The 25,088-nt window shown below is 44.3% G+C and overlaps 1 protein-coding gene across 3 annotated transcripts in view; it reads right to left on the reverse strand.

The window, feature by feature from the left end:
- The window catches only part of SNX18 (sorting nexin 18), an 81,179-nt gene that overhangs the window by 26,463 nt on the left and 29,628 nt on the right, over nt 1–25,088 (reverse strand). The window contains exon 2 of one of the 3 annotated variants that reach the window (XM_082455885.1): nt 20,529–23,153. The exons of the other annotated variants lie outside the window; for them this stretch is intronic. Coding sequence (XP_082312011.1) covers nt 23,095–23,153 — 59 coding nt within the window. The 3' untranslated portion in view covers nt 20,529–23,094. Of the gene's footprint in view, nt 1–20,528; nt 23,154–25,088 lie in introns of those variants that run through there. 3 annotated transcript variants of the gene reach the window in all.

The raw sequence follows: 25,088 nt of genomic DNA on the forward strand, positions 1-25,088 counted from the left end.
CACAGCGCAGAGGAGAGCCTGGGAAGAAGCAGACGAGACATTCGTCCTCATTTACACCCACGTGAACCCAGGCCAGGCCATATTCTTTAAATCTCCCTTTCAGCATGATGTTGTTTTGGAATCTATAACCCCAGAGTGAGAAAGCAATCCCAGGCAAATTCCTAAAACACTCATTCCTTTCCCAGACAATTGCTCCTAACTGGTCCCCAACGCCCACCTCTAGTGTCTTTCTCATTCTGATCTTCCCTACACAGCGGAACCAGATTCGTCTTCCCAAATATAACTCTATTTATTCAGGGCTTATTCACGTTACACCTTGGCACAGAGAGGATATAGAAGAGAAGTGAAGTGGACTCTAGGTCATGGAATACAAAGATACACCACAACCTTCATTGGCCGAACAGGCCACTCTAATCTGGTCTCCCACAACACTCTTTAAACAACGCTCTGCTCCCTTGGGACTAGGGGTCAGCTTTTTTGATAGGCCTTTACCCTTTCTCTCTGCTTTTCTAGCTCCAATGCTTCCTCAGCATCCTTTCTGAGTCCCACCTCCTCCATTAAGCCCCCTGCATGGCCCTTTCCTGGGGAACCGCTGGCCCCAGCTTCACACCGCTTAGGACAGTCAGTACTCACTTTTGAGCAAAGTTTCCCCCAAAGCAAAAGTCAAAAGTTCTAAGCTATCTTCTACTGTGTCATGGGAAATTGGTTTTTGAATGTCCCCAAGAAACATGTCATACTTCTACCTTGTCAGAATGCCCTGCTCATGAGCTCCCTGAAGTCAGAAGTGCTTGGCTCTTAGGAGCTTTAAAAACATGAACATGAATCATAAATTGTAAAAGTAAGCTCCTAACAAAAATGAGAGAGCAAGAGAGCAAGTGCAGTCCTGCTGAAAAGCCAATTAGTCCATCACTTTCTAAATCTATAAATTCAGACTTTTTTTTATAAGTACCATCGAAAAAAACCCTTTTGAGACCTTCTGCTAAATGTGGCAATCCTTCAAAAATGAATATAAAATTCAAGTGTAAATCCAAGCTTAAGAAGGGGAAATGACAGAGGCTAGTATTTGTTAAAGCTGTACTTTGCAGAGCTGTTCTGTAAATGCTTTTTATTTTATTGACCAGTTTTATAATCCCCATCAGGCAAATGCCTACCTTGGAACTCTGTGTGTGTGTGTGTGTGTGTGTTGTGTGTGTGTGTTTTGTGTGTATGTGTGTATGTGTGTTCTAGCCAGTGTAACCTGAGCCAGACTGTATGAACTCGTTAAATAATTGAATGTGTCTACATGTGGACAAACAAATGCATTATTGACAGATGACTATTGAGCCCATCTGGCAAATGCAAAATCATATCTTGTTCAAAAGGACAACATATTTCTTTTGTTCAACTCCTATAGTTAGAAACTACTGTTTCTTTGTTTTTCAAGCAAAATAATTTCTTGAAAGGGAGGAAAATGCACTTTGCAATACTCCTAAGGCCAGCCCCACACACCCTAGCCACACCCAGGACCTTGCCAGTGAGTCCTCTTGGGAACAATCTAAGATTGTTCCCCATCTTTGACTAATTTCCCTTTCCAATCCATAGTCCTTCTAGTTTCTCAGTATCATTGATTTCACTCCTAAAATCCTCACATGGGTACCTTCCTCTGCATCCTACTAACTAGACCCTTATATCACCTTCCATTTGGGGAGTTGCAGGAAGCTTGAATTGTTTTAGCTTCTTCCAAGCTCTCCAACTCCAAGCCACTCAAACCAGATGGATTAAGTGAACCAGTGACTGATAAATGGATGGATGAAGGAGGGAATAAGTGAAATTTGCATTTATTAAATAACTGGATTGGCTCTTGATTCTGTAATCACTTTCTTTGCTATTTAAGCAAAAAAAAAATTAAAAATTATTATAATTATTGGCTAAAATATGTCTGATACTGTCCCAGTCACCATTAGGGGGTGCAAAAATTATATATGACCTGGTTTTTGACATCAGGCCATTTTCAGTCCAGTTAGAGAGTAAAGATGAACAAACTTTGAATAATTAGTAAATAATAAACTGGTTAAACGATATGGTAAGTGAAACAGGATGGTAGATAAGTGTGGGTGTACTTATGAAGGAACTAAAGACATGGAGGTTATTTCAAAGGGATCAATTAGCTACCTTATGTTGATCATTCTTGACTCTCTCCAGAGAACCTGGAATTGCACACAGTAGGTATCTTAATAAAGAAAAGCATTTGGTTGCAGGAGATAGAAACCTCTCAAGCTCATAGAAATGAGGAGGAAATTATTCTAAGGGTTCAGGGACATCTTGCCGGACCAGAGCAGGAAGTACAGCAAGCCTCACGCAGACAGCAGGGAAGCATCTGCAACCGGGTAACTTCTCTCCATCACCGTCTCTCTCCCTGGGGCAGTAGGACCTCTCGCTGCTGCTGCACAACTGATTCATTCTGGTCTCTCCGGAGATCAGTCAAAAATGCAGCTTCAGGGCTTCCCTGGTGGCGCAGTGGTTGAGAATCTGCCTGCTAATGCAGGGGACACGGGTTCGAGCCCTGGTCTGGGAAGATCCCACATGCCACGGAGCAACTAGGCCCCTGAGCCACAACTACTGAGCCTGCGCGTCTGGAGCCTGTGCTTCGCAACAGGAGAGGCCGTGATAGTGAGAGGCCCGCGCACCGCGATGAAGAGTGGCCCCCGCTTGCCGCAACTAGAGAAAGCCCTAGCACAGAAACGAAGACCCAACATAGCGACCAATCAATCAATCAATAAAAAAAATAATAAGTCTTAAAAGCAGAAACCTACCATTTAAAAAAAAAAAAAAAAAAATGCAGCTTCAGGGCTTCCCTGGTGGCGCAGTGGTTAAGAATCCGCCTACCAATGCAGGGGACAGGGGTTCGAGCCCTGGTCTGGGAGGATCCCACATGCCGCGGAGCAACTAGGCCCGTGAGCCACAATTACTGAGCCTGCGCGTCTGGAGCCTGTGCTCCGCAACAAGAGAGGCCGCGATAATGAGAGGTCCGCGCACCGCGATGAAGAGTGGCCCCCACTTGCCACAACTAGAGAAAGCCCTCGCACAGAAACGAAGACCCAACACAGCCATAAATAAATAAATTAATTAATTAAAAAAAAATGCAGCTTCAGCTCCTTGGTCTATATGGCTTTCAGCTCACTGCCTATCGCTTCCTGTTCCCAAGTACACACACAGCTGGAGAATCGGCTGGGCTCCCCAAGGGCTGACCAGCTGCTGCTTTGGAGGCAGGGTGGTCAGGGCCCTGGGGCCTCTGCTGTGGGTCCTGGGAGCAAAGAAGAAATGATTGGCATCTCCAGCACAGAAGCCAGTCAACGCTCTCAGATCCTATCTTCTGTCTCCGGTTTTACAAGGGAGAATGTTTCTGTTTAGAGAAAGGCTTAATTCTCCTTTCTTCTCTGGGCTAACTCCCCTGGCACTTGGGAAGTGGAAATGTTTGTGATGTATCACTTTGTAATGGATGTGTTTGTTTCAAAAGTAAATTAAGTCATCAGACTTGATTAATGGGCTTAGGTTGAAGAGTTGAGAGGCATGGAGCTCACCTGACATCCAGAAATACCGCACTGATTTTCCACAGCCATAGACCCAGCCCCTCCTGAAGAGCTTTAATTACAGATGGGAAGGAGGTGGGACCCAGCAAGCCTGGGAGCAAACAGGGCATTTTGTGTAACAACTTGCAGATTTGTGGCATTCTTTCTGCTTTGTGTCAGGCTTGGATCTGACCTAGTTTACTTCACACCATGGGCTCTCAAAATTCATGGGAGTTTCAACAACCACACATGGTGTTGTAGCCACTTGCTCAGTTCCTGCACACAAAACCCAGAAGGAGACGGAAGGAAACAACTATGTGTAATTCCTCCCCCTTCCTCCTGGCCTTTCCAGAACTTCAGCCACCCTGTCTCAGTTTTTCACTTGCCTTCAGGAAGGCCAAGCCCTCAGCTCTTACTGGATCCCACTTCATCCCTACATCTGCTTTAACCTCTTGCATCCCTTCTCCTGAGTTACTTTGTTCAGCTTAATGTGGCTGAAAGAACAACAAGGACTTAAATACAAATCCTAGCCCTCCCATAAATTAGCTGTGTGACTATGGGCAAGTTGCTTAATCTCTCTGGGCTCCAATTTTCTTCTCCATAAAAATGAGGCCCTACCAAAAGCAAAGTCCTAGACCTAGGATTCTGCTCTGTCTCCCCCGAGCTAGCTTCGATTTGCGCTTTCCAGAATACATTGCCTCCTACGTTTTCTCCTGCCATTGCTAGAGCAGTAGGGGGTGGGAGATGGGCAGAGTGCTATTTTAATACGGATTCATGAAACATCTAAGTGTTCCTCATCCTCATACTAATTCTGTGCATGGGTTTTCTCATCTCCCTTCTTACAGATGGGAAACACTTTCTGAGAAGATGAATGACTTGCCAAGGTGTCCTGGCTTAGCCTTGATGGAGTTAGAGGACTGAGGTTTAAAATCAAGCTCAGAATCGAACCCTCACTTAGAACAACACAGCTATTTGCTCCACACCAAATAAACACCAGGCTCCAGGGCTGCTGTGGCCCCATTAGGAGGAAGGGGAATGATCCTTGCATCGTTCAGCCATGGTTTGAAGTTCACGCTGCTACTCTGATGAATTAGATGCTACTCTGAGGACCAGAAAGGGAGGATGGTGCTGAAGCAGCCAAAAGTCGTCAACAAACTGTTCTGTCCTTGGTCCTCACCAGTACCATCAGGGCAAAGGCTAATGATCCCAGCGGGCTGAGGTCTATTCTGATCGAACCCAGCCACCTAATTCAGATGGGGAATCAGAGGCTGTGAAACTCTCCAGGGACTTCATTCCCACTGGCCACTCTGCTGAGAGGGGTCCAAACCACTACATCCCAAGGACCCCAAGCCTCAAGGATACCTGCAACCATAGTTGCCTTGTGTTCCAGTCACTATGGTTACATAACACAACCCCACAAAACTTAGTGGCATGGACCAACCACTCATGATGCCCATGGATTCCATGGGTCAGGACTATACACGTGGGGAGGTGGCTTGTCTCTGATGCACCTTGTCTACAGCCTCGACTGGCAGACTCGAAGCAGGGGGGCGGGTGGCTGGAATCATCCTAGGACTCGTCCACTCAGATATTCAGCACCAGGACTAGGAAGACTCAAACAGCTGGGTTCACTGGGCATCCCTCTCTTTCCCTCCAGCACAGTGGCTGCAGGGTAGCTGGACTGCTCACAGGACACCTCGGGACTCCAAAGGCATGTGTCCCAGGAGAGCCAGAGCCAGGTGGCAGCCAGAGCACCTTTCATGACCCTGCTCCAGGAGTCACACAGGATCACGTTCACCACATTCAGTTCATCGAGCAGTGACAAAGTTGGAGGGGCGGGGGTGGTGAGGAGCTGGAGGAACAGATAGGGCTGAAAGTATTGCTGTGACCAGTTTTAGAAACTACAATCTGCTATCCTTAAGATCAAGATTCATCTGAACAGTTACATGGTCACCTCTACGGGAGGCTGGCAACATGAATAAATCAATCACCTAGGACTGAACAGGTTGTCATCTCCTCCATCCGCCCACACACACACAAATTAGGGCTCTATTAGCAAAGAAAGGAAACTAGATCTTGGGGAGGCACTTAGTGACTTCCCTCCAGCCGGGTTGGTTATCTGGTTGATCCTAGAGTGTGATGCAGAGTAGGGGTCCAACAAACACTCAGCTGTCGTTTGCAGGGGAGTAGAAAGGGCAAGTGTGCAGCGCCCAGACTCCCTCCTCACCCTCCCACCCCACCCAAACGCAGCCTCGCAAGGAGGGACTTCCAGCCTGCTGGGAGCCAGCACAGCGGTGAGCCACAGGGGAGGCCCCGCCCATCCAGACACAGAACTCAGCCTCCGGGAGCAGCAAAAAGAACTCTCCATCCAGGTAGCAGATACATTTCCATTTGCCCCGAGGGAAATCGGGGGGGGGGGTCTCTCTGGGGGCATTTCCCGAGGACACCACCTCCTGGATGTTCAGAAAATGTGAAAATTTCAACCCCTTCCCATCAGGTAGCCCTCAACGAGCACCTACGTGTGCAGCACGATTTTCTTTGGATTTCCACACTGAACTAAGGATTCAGAGCAGTTTTTGTTGCGCTCCAAACAGTTGTCCAGACCGTTGTGTTCAAAGAAGCTAAAGACTTTTTGAAAACAGCAAGAGCACTGCCAAGCATCTTAGAGTTAAAACAGGCTTTATTTTTTTTCCCACAGGCACTTTTGGAGAAGACTCGTGGTCTATGGAAGAAAAGAAGAGAGGAGCTTGGAAGGGCATGCAGCCTCGTAATCTACAGAAATAAGCACTTCACCTGCTGCTCTGACTTGACACCGTGAGGGGCAAGGAGGGGCAACCGTGGCTCCTTCCCAGGTTTGCCCCCTGCCCGCCCTTCTGCGCAGAGGAAGTCACAAATGGAGCCAAGAAACAAACAGAGAACTGAACTCGAGAAGGAAAACACAGGAGGCCTCATCCAACCCAGAAGTCATAAAGAAGCAGCAGAAAAGGTCTAGAATGCACAGGGTACGTTTCTTTAGTCGTCTGCCAGGATTACATTTGAGTCATTTCTTAACGCTTGGCAAAGAGGCTTAGATGTTTAAAACTCCTTGTGTGGCTGGGCAACTGGAAGTATCCCATCAGTGAGGAGCCATGGGATTTGACCTTTTTGTACTACAGTCACTTTCACTTTAAAATGTTTGATGTTTTAGAGGAATGCTCTGTTAGGTTGAAGTTTTAACCTGTTCCTGCAGTCACCTAACCAAGCAGTTTTCCAGAAGTGACAGGACTTTCCTGAAATCCTTAATATCCTTAATATTTGGAATCCTTTAATATAATACTTGTAGGTGATCAAACTTTGTATTTTCTGGTACTCTCTTGTTTTTTTTTTAAAGATTTATTTATTGATTGATTGATTGCTATGTTGGGTCTTCGTTTCTGTGCTAGGGCTTCCTGTAGTTGCGGCAAGCGGGGGCTACTCTTCATCGCGGTGCGCGGGCCTCTCACTATCGCGGCCTCTCTTGTTGCGGAGCACAGGCTCCAGACGCGCAGGCTCAGTAGTTGTGGCTCACGGGCCTAGTTGCTCCGTGGCATGTGGGATCTTCCCAGACCAGGGCGCGAACCCGTGTCCCCTGCATTAGCAGGCAGATTCCCAACCACTGCGCCACCAGGGAAGCCCTGGTACTCTCTTGTTGGTGATTACAAATTAATTGATATGCATTGAATGCTAGGCCCCTGTGGAGGAAACAAAGTAAGTCTGTGAGAGAGATTATGAGTCACCCACTTAATTGCATAGACTATAATCCCATGCTAATTTTCTTTTAATTTATTTATTTATTTATTTATTTTTGGCTGTGTTGGGTCTTCGTTTCTGTGCGAGGGCTTTCTCCAGTTGTGGCGAGCGGGGGCCACTCTTCATCGTGGTGCGCGGGCCTCTCCCTGTCGCGGCCTCTCGTTGCGGAGCACAGCTCCAGACGCGCAGGCTCAGTAGTTGTGGCGCACGGGCTTAGTTGCTCCACGGCATGTGGGATCTTCCCAGACCAGGGCTCGAAACCGTGTCCCCTGCATCAGCAGGCAGACTGTCAACCACTGCGCCACCAGGGAAGCCCTCCCATGCTAATTATTGAACGAAATTTCTTAGACCTATCTAAGATTGATTAAGTAAATGATGATTAAGCGTTCTATGGTTACTGTGCAACTATGAAATTATGATGCAGATTTATGTCGATATGGGTGGGTAACTGCGTTTTCTTCCTAGGGCCGTTGTAACAAAGTACTTGTCATAAACTTTGGTGGCTTAAAACAACAGATATTTATTCTCTTACAGCTCTAGAGGACAGAAATCCAAAATCAAGGTGTCAGCAGGAACTTGTTCTCTCTGAAGGTTCTAGGGGACGGTCCTTCCTTGGCTCTTCCCAGCTTTTGGTGGTTGCTGGCAATCCTTGATATTCCTTGGCTTGTAGATATATCACCCCCATCTTAACATGGCATACTCCCCCTGTGGCTGTGTGCCTGGGTCCAAATTTCTCTCTTCTTATAAGGACATCAATCATTAGATTAGTCATTAGCTTCAACTACCCTGCGTCTACCATGTTGTGAGGAAGCTCAAGCCACATGGAAAAGTCACATGCAGGTACTTTTGTCAACAATTGCAGCTGAGTTCAAAATCTCACTGAGCCCAAACCAGGTGCTAGCTCTGTGAGCGAAGAAAGAAGCCTCTAGGTATTTTCGGACCCCAGATGTTCCAGTTACCCCCAGCCATCTGAGTTTTCCCAGCTGATGCCCTGGACTTCATGGAGAAGAGGCAAGATATCCCAGCTATGTCCTCTCCAAACTCCTCACCTAGAGAATTCATGAGCTATAATAAAATGGTTGCTCTTTTATACCTCTAAGTTTTAGGTTGGTTTTGTGTGGCAATAGATCAGATGGTTTACAAAACATCATGAATGGTACAGTCACATTTTTTTTTAAGTATGAATGTATGTGCATGCATAGGAAAAGCCTAGAAAATTTGACCCCAAACTGTTAACCAAGATTATTTGAGGGCAGGGGTGGGGATGGATACCCTCTTCTTTACATCCTTCTGTATTTTCTCAATTCTTTTTACAATGAGTTCATATTACTCAGACAATCAGGAAAAAAGAAGACACTTTTTGTTTAGAAAAAATGTACCACTTAAATATGGGGGTTGTGCTTCCAGCCACAAGTAATGAAGGTTGAGGCCTCTCTGTACCATAACCATAATCAACACCCAAATTATTTTGCAACCAAAGCTCGTTTTAGCTAAGTCACCTGGCACTCCCACGGCTAAGTCTAGTCTCTTCAGGGCTGGGTTATATGGAAGTAGCAGGAACTAAAAAAGAGGTTTGTGCACTTTCTTGGGCACTGTCCTCCTTCAGACCCAGAGCTCCCCCTCCTTTGGGAATGGGGAGGGCAGTGGTTGTGCAGAAGTTTGGGGTGGAGAGAAGGTGGAAAGGACAACAAGAGAAGTGGGAGTGTCCACTGGGGGTCTGACGATGGAGACCAGGTGATGTGGCAAGGGCACAGCTTATGCATCTCCATGGCTCGGCATGGAGTTGCCCACACATGCCACGGAACTGGGCCTGTGTACTGCTGATGGTATTTCTACCACTGCCAACAAAGTCTCTAACATAAAGTGTGTCACTAGAGCACATCCATTTCCTTCAGAGATGTAGTATTTAAAGGTTAACAACAAGTCCTGCCAAGGGCACAGACACAAATCTTGGCTTGACAAATGAGGCCTTGGCGCTCTTGAATGGTCACACTTTGGAGACGGAGGGAATGCGGGGAGAAGCAAAAGGTCACAATTAAAAAGAACAGTTCTTGTGACTTCCACAAAAAATGTGTCAGGATGGAGCCAAGGGTGAGTTAAGTATTATGTGCATGGTTTCTAAGGAAACTGTAAAAGCAAATAGTACATTAGGGAGGAAGGCACTCATTACACACAGGAGAAGTTCCCAAACCCAAGGACCAACATTCCTTTCCAGCAGCAACTCCCCACTTCCACAGAATATTCCACGCAGAGATCCCAGGCATAACTGGCACCCAGCGGCCCCCACAGAGGTGGAGGGAGCCCCAAGACACCGGGCAAGAAGTGGGTGCCAAGGTGCTCTGAGAGGCTGGGCCAGCATGGGATACTTCCTGAGTATCCTACAGGGCGCCATCACTCTGTTTATAGCCAAGAGCCACTTCTGCTAAATCTGTGATCTTGTCTGTACTCACTTGCCTATTAGCAGATACTCTGGTGGTTTAGAGTGAACTACTTAAGTGGCTCTGGTTTCTATAAAGAGAGTAGGACATGCAGTGCAAAGCAAAACACATCCTTCCAGCGCCTTCCTTTTGTTCTTCCCTGCCTTTCCTTTTGTTCATCACATTGCCCTGATGTTTTCATAAGAACAAAATGAAACATCCTCAACTCCCAGCCAAGGCAGTTTCGGGCTGGGGAAAGCCCTAAACCTGCCTACTTCAAAATTTATATGATAGTCTCTGCCTGTTTCAGGTCTCCCTCTGATTGGCCTTCACTGTACATACAGCTCCGACAGGATCCTTCACACTCTACTCTTCCCCAACCTTTCCTGGGCCAGAAAAACCTCACTCTAGTTCATTTCCCAGTGACCTTTGTCCTCACACACAATTCCCGAGAACCAAAGCACACCATCCACTCTCCCTGCCATACACACACACACACACACACACACTAAAATCCATGCTTCTGCTTAAATAAGGCTGTCACCTTCGTTCCCAAGTCAGCAAAATTTGATTGTACTTGCACAAGTTTGACAAATCTAAAGAAAGAGTGTGGGGTGGAATGGAATGTTTTGTCAAATCCTAGAGAAGAAAACTAGAGAAGCAAAATTATTTCTTTTCCCAAGGGTATAACAACATTCCAGTAAATGTTTATGGTTTATGTTTTGTAAATAAATCTGCTCGTAAGGATTTATAATTTTGTAAGGATTATAATTTGTTTTCTTTTCAAACAGGAAGCAAATTGGTCCCAATTTATTTATGAATAATGATATCTTTTCTGCAATGATTTGAGGACCTTCTTTTGCATCTACATGTTTCCTTTAAAATTAAAGTCCAGGGCTTCCCTGGTGGCGCAGTGGTTGAGAATCTGCCTGCCAATGCAGGGGACACGGGTTCGAGCCCTGGTCTGGGAAGATCCCGCATGCCACAGAGCAACTGGGCCCGTGAGCCACAATTGCTGAGCCTGTGCGTCTGGAGCCTGTGCTCCGCAACAAGAGGGGCCGCGATGGTGAGAGGCCCGCGCACCGCGATGAAGAGTGGTCCCCGCTTGCCGCAACTAGAGAAAGCCCTCGCGCAGAAACGAAGACTCAACACAGTCATAAATAAATACATAAATAAATAAAAGAACGTGAATTTCTTTAAAAAAAAAATAATAAAATTAAAGTCCATTTCTAGACTTCATATTCTGTTCCATTGATCTGTTTAGTTCTGTCTCCGTATCATACTATTATAATTATTGTAACTTTATAATAAGGCTCAATATCTAGAAGACGAAGAAATTTCTTTTGTACTCTTCTTCTCTAGGATAGCACACTTTAATTACCAGATAAAGTTTAGCATCATTTTAATAATTTTCTTCAAAAATTTACTGGAGTTTTGATTGTGTTTATATTAAATGTAGAGACCAGAGGAAAGTTGTATTATTTTTAAGAGTCTATACTTTAAAAAAAATTATATCTCTCCATTTATTCACCCTCTTTAATAGTCTCATAAAACTTCATAGCTTATTTTTATGTGTTTAATGTTTTTTCCTATGTGTTCAATTTTTGCTACTATTGTGAATGCTATATTTTTTCTCTATGTTTTATAACTGATTATTATTTGAATATTAGGAAGCTGTGTTGAATTTCATTGATAATAGATTTTTTTTCCATAACAACTGTTATCTTCCAAACCACAGTTGGGGAATGCTACAGAGAGTTTCAGAAAGAGATTATTAGATGTGGTGACAGTATAATTCTTTATAAAAATATGAATTCATAGTAGAAAAATCTGCTTTATTTCACATTTTGATATATTGCTGTAAGTTTCTCTGAGCTTGAAACAGCTACTGTTTTCTTATTACAGAACACACCATCCATTTTCATAGTGTAAACACAACATTAAGATCTAATAATGGAGTTGCATATCTCTTTAGAGATTGAACTTCTTTCAATATGCCTTTGCACCTACAAAAAATGGAATCCTAATGCACTCATGCTTGTAAGTAAAAAATGAGAGGGTCTCTATATGGTCCATCATTCACTAAAATAAAACAAATCTTAATTGTGGCTATTTTAGAACATATAGAACTTCTAGATCAGAGATAGTATATTTATTTACCCACACCAATCCTATTTCAAAAACCTATGAGGAGATCAGAAGAACGTGCATAGTATACTACATTTATGTAAAAAGGAGGGACACATCTACACATGTGCTTATAAATGTACAGAATATCTCTACAATGATATATAAAAAACTGGCATCAGTGGTTGCCTCTGGAGGATACAGGTAAGCAGGAGACTTACTTTGCACTGTGTACTCTTTTGTACCGTTTGAATTTTCTATCACATGCGGGTGTTGTATTTATTAATCTCCAATGTTGGAAAGACATTGAGGAACAGTAATACTCTGTGCTAGCAATACTGTGGTGAGAATGAGATGGGAATGTTTTTAATTTGTAAATGGGATATAAGTTGGTACAATTATATTCGACATGTCAGAAGCTTTCAAATTTTCCTTTATCTGCATCTCTGCTTCTTTCTGCTGGATGGACTCTTCAAAGCAGAATTACTGCATGTGGTAGGCGGAATCATGCTTCTCCCAAACGGTCCCCGCACATCCTAGTTCCTAGAGCCTGTGAATATGTTATGTTACATGGCAGGGAGGAGTCAGGCTGCAGGTGGAACTGAGGTTGCTGATCAGATGACTTTGAGACAGAGAGATTATCATAGATTACCTAGGTAGACCCAGTGTAATCACTAGGGTCTTATAAGTGAAAAAAGGGGACAGGAGAGTCAGTGTCAGAGTGATGCAGTGTGAGAAGGATTCAACCAGCCATTGTTGTCTTTGAAGATGGAAGGGTCCAGGAGCCAAGGAATGTGGGCAGCCTCAAGAAGCTGGAAAAAGCAAGGAAATAGATCCTCCCCTAGAACCTCCAGCATGAATGCAGTCCTGCCAACACCTAGAATTCAGCCCAGTGAGGGTCATTTTGTACTTCTGGCTTCCCAAACTTCAAGGTAAGTTTTGTTGTGTTAAGCCATCAGGTCTATAGCAATCTGTTACACCAGCAATAGAAAACTAATGCACTATGTCAAAAAAAGTACTCATTTATAAGAGTAAAAATCTGAAAAGAATCTAAATGTCCATTAATAAAGGAATAGAAGATAAATGATGCTACATTTATATGAAGGAATATCATACAACTAGTAAACACTTAATTGTAAAATTTGTTAAAAGTTATGAGAAAACATTAAGTTGAAAAAAGCAATTTGTAAACCTGTATCTGGTTTCAATTATAAAAATTATATGTGCATATAATAGATATGTCACATAAGTCCAGGGTTCAGCTCCAGAAAAAAGAAATTATTCAAGCTATTTCAAACAGAAAGGGAAATATAAAGAATCAGACCCATACAAAATCATGGGGGAAACTGTAGAAATGGGCTCTCAAGGGGTCTCCTAAAAGGTCAAACCAGCCCTGCCAGGGTTAGAGCTACTTTGACATGGATTACAAAGGGGGAGCATCAGGTGGAGTCCTAGCCTGAGATCATGCATCCAAAAGGCAGGGGAGGGACTTCCCTGGTGGTCCAGGGGTTAAGAATCTGCCTTCCAATGCAGGAGACATGGGTTCAATCGCTGGTCGGGGAACTGAGATCCCACATGCCGCGGGGCAACTAGGCCCACGTGGTACAACTAGAGAGGAGCCCACGCACCGCAACAAAAGATCCCACATGCCACAACTAAGATCCGACACAGCCTAAAATAAATAAATAAATATATATATATTTTTTAAAAAGGCAGGGGAGAGGAGATGGTCCCTTTTCTTATAGCTCCCTTTCTCATGACCACTACATTCTACTCAAATGGTATAAAGAATATTTAAATCTAACGCAAAATTTTTCTGCCTTTATAATATTTTTAGAAGACAAGCCAGAAAGAAACACCAGAGACTCTATTATCATTAAGAACACAGGTTCTGGAGTTAGATGACCTGGATTTAAATCCCTCTGGCCAGTTACCTCACTCATGGTGCCTGAGCACCTTTGTCAGTAAATGGAGTAATATTAGTGCCTACCCCACGGGGCGGTCAGGATGGAATGAGCTCATTGTTGCCAAGCACTTAGCAGGGAGCTTCAGCCGTAAAGGAAAACTGCTCAATAAATGGGAGCAATTGTTTTTATAATACTTATCAGGTATTACTTATCAGGTATTAATTTTATCATCAGAAAAACAAAAACCTCACTTCAGAAAAATCCAAGCTGGATGTTAAGCTTCCCCAAATAATCATGGTCTGATGAAAAAAAATATAAATTTTAAAACTTGTTGCCTTGTATCAGGTTCTGTCCTTTGTATATCTGCTTCCTGTTGATAAGGGGAATAATAAAGACACACAAGGTCTATTTAAAAGCTAAGAGTCAGAAGACCCTGAGTATTTTCATTCTCAAGGCCATTAATTCTATCCAACAAATGTCACTCTCTATTTGTTGCATTAAAAGCACCCTATTTCAGCATTTGACAATGAATGAATAAGTTTTGGGGGACAAAGAGAAAATTTCTGATAATCAAAGAGGGTAAAGGAGATGATCGGTTTTCAGTGAAGGTTGATTTACTAGTTTGACGCTTGATCATAGAGCCATCTAAATATGGACATTTATAACTGATTAAGTGTAAACTTCTTAGAGGCCACCCTCTTGGTAGTTGCTACTCAATAACCAGCCTGGTCTCCTAATGAAGAACACAAATTCGGGCACCACTATCCCTCCTTATGGGACAGGGACCCTGAAGGAATATGCTTGATGGTTTACACTTTCGCATAGAGATTTTTTTTTTTAATTAATTTATTTATTTATTTTTGGCTGTGTTGGGTCTTCGTTTCTGTGCGAGGGCTTTCTCTAGTTGCGGCAAGTGGGGGCCACTCTTCATCGCGGTGCGCGGGCCTCTCACAGTCGCGGCCTCTCCCGTTGCGGAGCGCAGGCTCCAGACGCGCAGGCTCAGTAATTGTGGCTCACGGGCCTAGTTGCTCCGCGGCATGTGGGATCTTCCCAGACCAGGGCTCGAACCCGTGTCCCCTGCATTGGCAGGCAGATTCTTAACCACTGTGCCACCAGGGAAGCCCTCACATAGAGATTTGTCACTCGGTGCCACGGCCTCCCTTTGGGATAGGCAGCTCCAGATTCTCTTACCAAAATGAGAATATAAGTCCAGAGCTCTTTTCATTGCCCCACGCTGCACAGGACACCATCAAAGAGCTGATACCGACCAGGGTTCTTGGCCTTCCGCAATCAATAGAAATTAACTAGAGGCCAGACAAGAAATTCAGGCAAGGCTTTACTGGGGCCCCTGCTACCGCAGGGAGGAACGAGAACAAACAACAGTTTCCCTTGCTTGCTTGCTCGCTCCCTGAGAGGCGGCGAGCTTGTTCCTTACATGGGGTGAGGGTAGAGGTGTGTCCAGGGGTCAGGCCGGAGGGGTGACTTAGGTGTTTTGCCCACCCCTCTGGTGGCATTGAGTGCCGGGGGCATGCGCAGTACCCTGCTTTTGCTCCCAGCACCCTGTTTTTGCTTCAAAAGTGGCAGTTGGGATTTTTGGTCTTTTGTATCTTTTGTCCAGAATTTGCCCTAACTGCACATGCGTGCAGTTATTTTTAGTCCCATACAGTTTCTTTGTATTTTGTTGCCCGAGGAGAGGTGTGTCCATGTACAAGTATTGCGGTCCTGCAGCAAAGGGGCCCCGGTCCCAGCCTGTCTCAGAGCCACATGGGGTGCTTTAGTTTATAACGGCAGCCATCCTTTTTAATTAATTTTAAAACCTCCATGGCTGTATGAGTCAGGTTTTACTCCTTCCCAATCTTCAGCAAGTTTGTGGGTCCGGAAAGACATTCACTAGAACATGAGTAAGTAATCCATGATTCTTACTGAATTTCAGCATGACATGTTTAATGGCTTGTTCTTTTTCTACATCAAACAATCTCATGGTCCCCAGAGACAAAAAAAGCGTCCAAGTACATGAACTTTAAGGGGCCTAAGTATAAACTCCAATAGGAAGTGATTTTACTTTTATTCCTAAATTCCATTACACACAAGTAAAGGAAGTAAGGCTAATAATTTAGTCAGCATTAGAGATAAGGACCAAGCAGGAAATGACTTTTTGTGTGATGTCATCCAGGGCCCACATTAGAGGAGGAATGGGCAGGGCAAGCCCTTTGTCCCTTACAGATCTTTCCCAGCCCTCTCTGAATGAAAGAATGGTACGGGCAGGGGCAGCTTTAATGATAAGTTACCTCAACATAGGTTGTACTGCTCTGTGTGACCGTGATGTAGACATTAATATTGAAAGAAAAAAGAATGAAAAGAGGGAAGAAAGGAAGGGAATTAAAATCCTAATTGTTTAGTAAGATAAACCTCAGCTGGGGAAGCCAGTGAATGTTTCTAGGAATTTTATATTCCAGTTAAGTAATTGTGTCCTTGTGTCACTTTTAATATGGGCATGTCTACCTTAGAGAATATTTGAGATGGTGTTCACAGTGCAAAACACTTTCATCTCACTCACGCATCTTTAATTATTGGGCATGAGGGTGCAGGAGAAAGATAAATCTGGCTCAAATCCCAGTTTGTGTGACTTTGGGCAAGTTACTTAGTCTTTTCACCTACAAAATAGATCAATTAATACCTACCACAGAGGGTTGTTGGGAGGATTAAACAAGGTGATGCATGGAAGTGCCCAACAGAGTTGGCACTCAATAAATGTTTGCAGTAACTTTCTCCTATGACTGCTTAGTAGATAACCATTTTTTAGATTTTTTTAAATTGTGGTAAAACACACACAACATAAAATGTAGTGTCTTAGTAATATCTGAGTGTACAGTTTAGTGGTATTTAGTACCTTCCCCTTGTTCTACAGCTGTTCTCCAGAACTCTATTCATCTAGCAAAACTGAAACTCTATAACCATTAAACAACAAGTCCCATTTCCCCCTCTCCCCAGCCCAGCAACCACCATTCTACTTTCTGTCTCTATGAATCTGACTACTCTAGGTACCTCTTATAAGTGGAATTTGTCTTTTTGTGACTGGCTTATATCAGAAAATCAATTTTTTAGATTATTTTTTGAGACAACAAATTTTTAAGAAACAAAAGTTTTGGCAACTGCATGTTATATTGATACATTGCCTGAATATATAACTATTTAGGTAAAATCATAAAGTTTTCCAAAATAAAGGTGATCTATTATAATGTTAAATCATATAAATTGCAATGGATGAATTTTACACAAGTACAGTCGATTCTCAAATCGCCTACCATGTACTGGCACTTGTGTCTTATCCTTTACACTGTTTTGGAAATTCTTGGAAGTCAGGTAGTACCTGGTATGCATTAAGAGTATATTAAATACTAATGGACTAATTAATAAATTAATAAACCAATGGCTTCAGATCCTATTTTATGAATTACTAGCAAGAAAATGTCCATCATAGGGTATTTCCCTTCCCATTGATTCTGTGCCACATCTTTACTCATTGACTGATGGTACTTAGAGAATGCAAAATTATTTAAATATTAACCTAAGCAAAACACAGTTTCAAAGATGAAGTAGATGAAAAACATTTGCATTAGTCCTTTGAAATGCAAACTCAATCAACTTTTGGATCACAAACACTTTTGTGTCCCATCAGCTTCTTTTCATTTAAAAAATTTTTTAAAATTTTTTGGCTGTGTTGGGTCTTCGTTGCTGCGCACAGGCTTTCTCTAGTTGCGGCGAGCGGGGGCTACTGTTCATTGCAGTGCACAGGCTTCTCACTGCAGTGGCTTCTCTTGTTGCAGAGCACGGGCTCTAGGTGCGCGTGCTTCAGTAGTTGTGGCATACGGTCTCAGTACTTGTGGCTCACGGGCTCTAGAGCGCAGGCTTAATAGTTGTGGCACACAGGCTTTGTTGCTCCGTGGCATGTGGGATCTTCCTGGACCAGGGCTCGAACCCATGTCCCCTGTACTGGCAGGCGGATTCTTAACCACTGCGCCACCAGGGAACTCCCCATCAGCTTCTTAATGTCAATGCACATGCCAGATTTGCTCAGTTTTCAAATTCTGGAGTACTAACTGATTTTTAACAGTAGGATTGGCAAATATTTAAAACATTAAAATATTCAGGCTTTGGGAATTCCCTGGTGGTCCAGTGGTTAGGACTCCAGGCTTTCACTACCAAGAGCCCAGGTTCAATCCCTGGTTGGGGAACTAAGATTCCATAAGCCACATGGCACAGCCAAAAAAAAAAAAAAAAATTCGGGACTGGTTAGAATGAGGGAAATAGGGGCATGCTAGGGGAAATCTAAACCTTTAAGAGGGCAATTAAAATTTTTTGTGCATTTTCCCCCCACCCTGCTCCCCCCAGCCCTGCAAGTTCATTTCTAGTTCATTTATTCCACAAAGACAGTCATACAAATGTTCAAAGATATGTAGCTGTAGTAAGGTAAACAATGGTCACCCAAAGATGCCTACAATTTAATCCCCAGAACCTGAGTACCTGTGAATATCTCATGTTCATGGCAGGAGGTGATAAAGGCTGCACATGGAATGAAGGTTGCTAATCAGCTGACCTTAATATAAAATGCTCCTGGATGATACCAGACGGGCCCAATGAAATCCCAAAGGTCATTTAAATGTGGATGAGTGGCAGCAGCAGAGTCAGTGTAGGAGTGATTCGATGCTGGTGTGGGAAAGACTCAATCAACATTTGCTGGTTTTGAAGATGGAAGGGAGCCAGGAGCCAAGGAAGGAAGCAACTTTTAGAAGCTGGAAAAGGCAAGAAAAAGGATTCTCCCCTAGAGTCTCCATAGAAAAATGCAGCCCTGCTGATACCTTAATTTTAGCTCAGTGAAATCTGTTTTGGGTTTCTGATCTCCAGAACTGTAAGGTAATATATTTATGTTTCAAGCCACCAAGTTTGTGATAATTTGCTCCAGCAACAATAGGAAACTAATGCAATGACTAAAGAAGCTCACTGCAGCATCATTTGTGACTACCCCCCCCCAAAATTGTAAACAACCTAAATACCCATTAATAAAAGCCTGACAAAATATTGCATCATTACCACGGACGTTGAAGATTTTAGGCTTTCATCAAAGAGAGAGCTGTGGGAGATAACCTCTCTTTCTGCTTTCGTGAGGGCTTGCCAATCAGTTTAAAATAGAAGGGAGGGAAAATATAGCAAAGAGATTCCAGTCAATAAATTATAAATGCATAGCAAATAGAACACAACACTGAGATTATAGTACTTTGGGGTCACCCAGTCTTATTTCCTTCTCACCGTCAACCTGTAAATATGCCAAGCACTGTGCTAAACATTGGAAAATATAGAGAAAAGAAGCTCACTGACTAGAGAAGGAAGAAGCAAGAGAAGTATACCAAGTGCAAGACATGGCAAAGCAGAGGAAAGCATGGGTACCTCGCACAGGGAGCTTCTCATGCGGGAAGTCAGGGTGGGAAGGAGGGACAGGACAGCTGCCAGGAGGAAATGCCTGAACCCAGTCTCAGAGGAGGAGCGGGATTCAGCCAGACAAAGAAGACTTGGAAGGCCGTCCCAGGGGAGGAAACATCTTACACAAGGCTAGTTGGTATGATGTCCAATGTGGGTGTGTGGGTGGTGTAGCATCTGAAAAAACCAGAAAACTTTAAAACCCTACACAAGGACTTTTACATAATTAGCTTTTTTACATTCTCTGAACCTCAGTTTCCCCACCTTCATAATAGAATCATAACATCTTCCTTTCAGGAGAGAATGAAGGGATCAGAGTCTCAGGGCCAGAAAAGGAAGACCTGGTTCCTGGAAGTCCCTGCCCTGTACTCTTCCCTCCAGGCCGAAGCCCCTCGGCCCCAGGTAGGCTGGAGCCACTTCTGGTTCTTTAAAGCCCTGATGCATTAAAGAAAGGGCTTCCCTGGTGGCGCAGTGGTTGAGAATCTGCCTGCCAATGCAGAGAACACGGGTTCGAGCCCTGGTCTGGGAAGATCCCACATGCCGCGGAGCGGCTGGGCCTGTGAGCCCACAGCTACTGAGCCTGCGCGTCTGGAGCCTGCGCGTCTGGAGCCTGCGCGTCTGGAGCCTGTGCTCCGCAACAAGAGAGGCCACAATAGTGAGAGGCCCGCGCACCGCGATGAAGAGTGGCCCCTGCTTGCCGCAACTAGAGAAAGCCCGCGCACAGAAACGAAGACCCAACACAGCAAAAAATAAATAATAAATAAAAATATTTTTTAAAAAAAGAAGGAAAACCATTTTGTGGTATATTTTAATGATTTATATTTAACAGATCGTTCCTTTTAACACATACAGAATACACTGAAATAAAATTACGTATTCATTCCAAGTTCAGGACAGAGCATGTGTTCTGGGACTGGAACAGAGATTTGAATTTATATAATGAACGTTTTCTTCTTTCAATCCCTTCCCTGGTTATGACTCTGTAAGACCTCATGTAGAGGGAAACTTTGAGTGCCTTGGTGAATGAGAAGCTGCAACAGCCTGCCGGTGCCAGGCCCTGTTTATGTTGACTGGAAGAAAGAAAGCCAAGTTGTGCATCAAAATCATCTGGGGAGCTTTTAAAACAGGCTGAAGCCTGTGCCCCACTCTCTAGATTCTGATTCATTTGGTCTAGAGTGGAGTCCAGGCATCTTAACACTTTTTAAAGTTCCTCAAGTGATGATAAGGTAAAACCAGGGTCAAAAAATACCGTAAATGAAAGTAGGAGAGACTGAGACAGGAATCCCTTAAAGTTTTATCAACTCATTTACAGATATTTATTAAAAGACAAACACTAGTAAAAAACGAAAACAAATGACAAAGGAACAAAAGGGAGCCAAAGGAAGCTTCAGTAAAAAGGCTCACCAAGGACAGACAGTGGTACTGCAGGGGCACCCTGGGCACCCAGCGGGCAGAGCACAGAGCATGGTGAAGGCCCAACCATGAAGAGCAATGCATCTAGTGTTTGCACACAGTTGCATAGTGGGAAGGAATCCAAAAGAAATGTGAACAGTCTGTTAAAGTTTGTCAATTCAGTTTGCAAATATCACGTGACAGTATCCTGACCCAGGCAGTTAGGAGGTCCCCAGGGTGGATGGAGAGGCAAGCGCTGGGTCCTCAACCCCTATGTTGGAGACACCAGCACTGGTCAGAGGTAACCATCATGGTCACCAGGCAGACATCACTGTACCACGAGAGAGACAAGATTCTCAGGCCACGACCAGGATAGCCAATCTACTGCTGTAATACAGATGTATGCACCCAGAACCATGGGAGTCAATTTTCTGTGTCAGACCTCTAGTCAGGCTCTTATATCTGGGGACAGTGATGGAGGGGCCCCTAGGGACTTAAATAAGAGTGTTCTCTGAGAGCTGAGTTACAAAATCAATGCTTAATAGAAGAGCCATGCTAAGGAGAATGAATGGTCCTGAAATCAGAGCAAGACAGACGGTGACATTATAGAGTAAGCAGTTATCTAGTCAGAAGGGGTGGTCATCAGCCATATGGGGGCACAGGAAACAAGGAAGGCACTGTTCCTGGGCTTGCTAAGCTCCGTACTGGGGACATGGCGCCCTGGTCAGGGGACTCAACCCAACTGTCCTCAGCCTCCGCTGCCTCCATTTTAGTGTGGCCCCCACTGTGTCTGGATTATCACAAAGCCTCCTAACTGGCCTCTCTGCTTCTGCCTTTGCTGGCCCCAGCGAGCAGCTAAGTTACCCTGTCGAAACATGAGGCGGATCGTGCTCTTTTCCCCTCAAACCCTTCATTGGCTCCCATCTCACTCAGAGTAAAAGCCAAAGTCCTCCCAATAGCCTGTAGCCTTCTATGACCTGGAGTCCCACCTCTGGGCTTCTTCTCCTCCTACTCAGCCCTGCACCACCTCTACCCCTACCCCTGACTCCCCACTCCCATCCCACACTGCCTTCCTGCTGTGCTTCAAACACGCTGGTTGTGCCCTGGCCTCGGGGCCTTTGCATTTGCTGTTGATGCTCTGGAATGTTCTTCCCCTGCGTATCCACAGGGCTCTCAAGTCCTTCAGGTCTTTACTTCAGGTTGGGAGGCCTGTCCTGACCAACCATATTTAAAATAACAAATTCTCCCACCTCTCACTACTCATTCCCCACCCCACTTTATTTTTCTCCCTGCCACTTATAATCATCTAAATATCCTATATTTCACTAATACATTTGATTATTATGTCTCCCCCACTAGAATGTAAATTCATGAGGGCAGGGATTTGGGTTGGTTTTTGTTAACTGCTGTATTCCCAGTGCCTAGAACAATGCCTGGAAAATAGGCATTCAGTAAGTATTTGTTCAAACAAATGAATAAGCATCCAGGATATCTCTATTGTACCAATGGCTTCATCAAGTTTTCGAAGGTAAGCGACTCAAAGGTGTGTTGATGTTGGGGTAACTACCTTTTTCACAGCAACCTTTTGATGATGATTTGGTTTCCCACAGAGTAAAGGAGAGAGGACGCGCTGGTCAGAAGGCATGTGGTCCGGTTCCATTCAAAGTTTTCGTATTGAAGGAGTGAAAGAACCATCATGGCAACTGGTGACTTTTTCATCTTATTTAGGGCTTCAGACTCCCAACAGCTTCCATGATGGTGAGTTCCTGGTCTTGACCTGTGAGACCCCCCCCTTGGCCACCCACTCGGAGGCTAGCTTTCCTTTTGATTCCTGGAGCTCAGCTTGTGCCTTTCAAACTCTGCCAGTTGTGTGTAGGGAGAACACACAGCTGCAACCTGGCATATGTGGATTTGACAGTCAAAACGATGGCTGATCACAAAGGGCTGGGTAGGGAGTGACGTGCGACCGTGGGTCCTGCTGCCCAGGTGCTGATTCGAATTGGGCGGGCTGCGTGGAAGCAGGCCCGCGGCTGAGCAGAGCCGGTCCTCCTGCGGCCGACACCTCTGTTCTCCTGGAACCAGAACACAGGGCTGTCTTTGTGGAAAACAGCCCTCACAAGAAGGCCCACCACTTGTGCTGGTGGTGCGAACGCAGAGTTTTGTCATTTCCTTTCTTTCATAAGATGCAGTTTAGTGTGATTCACAAACCTGGCGAGTCCCAGAGGTCCTCTGTTCTCCAAGCACAGTCCTAATGCACTTACTGCCCAGGCCTCGATCACTGCTGTGTCCCGGGGCGGTGAGGATGGGGGACAGGGCTGGTCCTCGGGGGGAATATCACCGCCACCTCCTCCTCAGCTCAAGCACTTGCGCCTCTGTTCTCAAATAGGAGCAACCCGAGCTGTGGGGTCAGTTGACCTGGGTTCAAATCCCAACTCTGCCTCTTGCTGGCTGTTGCAACCATCACGGAATGTCTGGAAGCCTCAGTTTCCTTGTTTGTAAAGTGGTTTTGTAAGTGAGTTCTGTAGATAAAATAATATACGTAATGGCCAGTTATAGTACCATAGCTAGAGCAGAATACACACTTGAAATCTAAGTGGTAGGAAAAAGAAATCCATCTCAGCCCAGGATCCATGCGTGCTTAGTTGCTAAATGTCATCACAGAAGTGACAGGGGTGCAGAGAAGGCACCAGACACAGGGATTAGAGCACTGTGGAAGGTTTCATAGGGCAGGGAGGAAGACAAAAGAGTAACCTGCACCACAGAAAACAAGACTGTGGTTTGGTCATACGTTTCTCGACAGTCTACTTTACCCATTCTGGTAACAGTGCACTTCCTAATAATGCTGTTGGATTTCAACAAGGAATAACACAGTGAAGATTGATTTGCTCACTACTGTGAGGCCACTCTTCACACGAGATTGTTCCTTCTACGTTGGGACAACCTGCTTCCGGGTCTCAAGAGGCGTTGGCACAGAGCTATATGGCTCTATCCTCCTTTGTATATCTTTTTTTTTTTTTGGCTAGTCCCTCTGTCAATTTTAAAATTTATCCTTAGTTATTTTTATTTTTAAAACAAAAAATACATTCAATCATTCAAATTCAAACATATGCAAAGGCATGTAAATAAAAATCTCCCTCCCACCCCTATCCCCCTGCTGCCCAGTTCTCAGAACCCAAAGCAAACAATGTTACCTTGTTACCAATTGTTCGTCTCTACTTTTAGAAATAATCCAGGCATATATAAGCAAACATAATTGTTTTCTCTTTTATTCAAAGGGCAGCATATAAAATAGTGTTCTGCCCTTTTCTTTTTGTCATGTAATTTTTCTTGGGAAAATTCTATATTGGTATCTGAAGATCTTTGGTTTTTTTTTAGATGATTGACACCTACAGTTTTTAATCCTTCAGATAACTGTGCAATTTATCATGGGATCACCTGTCAGCATGGGTACCTAAAAAGTCAAATTTTCTTCCCATGGATTCTAGAATAGGAGCTATTAAAAAGCACCACATGTTAAGAAAACTGCCTTTTTTCCCAGGATTACAGGTTTCGCTTTCCCCATAGGTATTTTTGTTCAAATACAGGACAGCAGATGTCAATAAAATCATTATTAATTTGGTAAGCAAAAACATAATTCCAAGCTGTCTTCAGATATTCTGGTAGAGAACAACTTCCTGAACATACTGGTATTTAAACTCTTTAAGAGCAAGTGGGGAGCCTTATGGAAAAGGGCTGATCTCTGGAGAGCTGAGCCCCTGCCCACCCCAGCAGGAGAAACTTGGTGAGTCTGAGCAGTAGTGAATTAGGCTTCTAGTCAGAATATGCAAGGATGCTGTGCTAGGGTTCTGGAACCAGGAGGGGTGTTTGGACCTGAGGCCGGGCTGGATGGGGAGAGCTGGCCAAGACAGGTGCCAAGGTGAGAGCGCCATGGCTGACAGTGGGAACTCCCGCCTGACGGGGACCGGACTGTGGATTCCTACGGCTGATGTGAAGTTCTTATTATTTAAACCCTTCATCTCATCCCTTCTCATGTAATCACAGGGGATCTTTATTGTTCTTACTCTTGCCATGCATTGGGCTCAGGGCGTTTCATATGTCATTCAATTCTTGCAGTATTTCTGAGAAGCGGATACTCTATCCCACTACGGATAGAAAACTGGCTCAGAGAGATTAAGTGACTAGCTCAAGATCACACAACGTTTGGGAACATTGCTATCATTTATTAAGTACCTACTTCTGGAATTTTTATCACTTCCTATGGTTATTTAGAGAGGGAGTACTGCCAAATAGTTAAGGACTGTACATACTAGTTCATCTAATACTCTCTAATAAAAATCTAAGTAGGCTTATCATACAAATGAGGAAACTGAGGCTCAGAGATGGGTTGGTGAGTTGCCTGAGGTCATTCAGGGAGTAGACACGCTAGAATATGACCCCTGGCTCCAATGTGTTGC

Source organism: Balaenoptera physalus, assembly GCF_965194825.1.
Source record: "Balaenoptera physalus genome assembly, chromosome: 3".
In the NCBI taxonomy this organism is placed as follows: domain Eukaryota; kingdom Metazoa; phylum Chordata; class Mammalia; order Artiodactyla; family Balaenopteridae; genus Balaenoptera; species Balaenoptera physalus.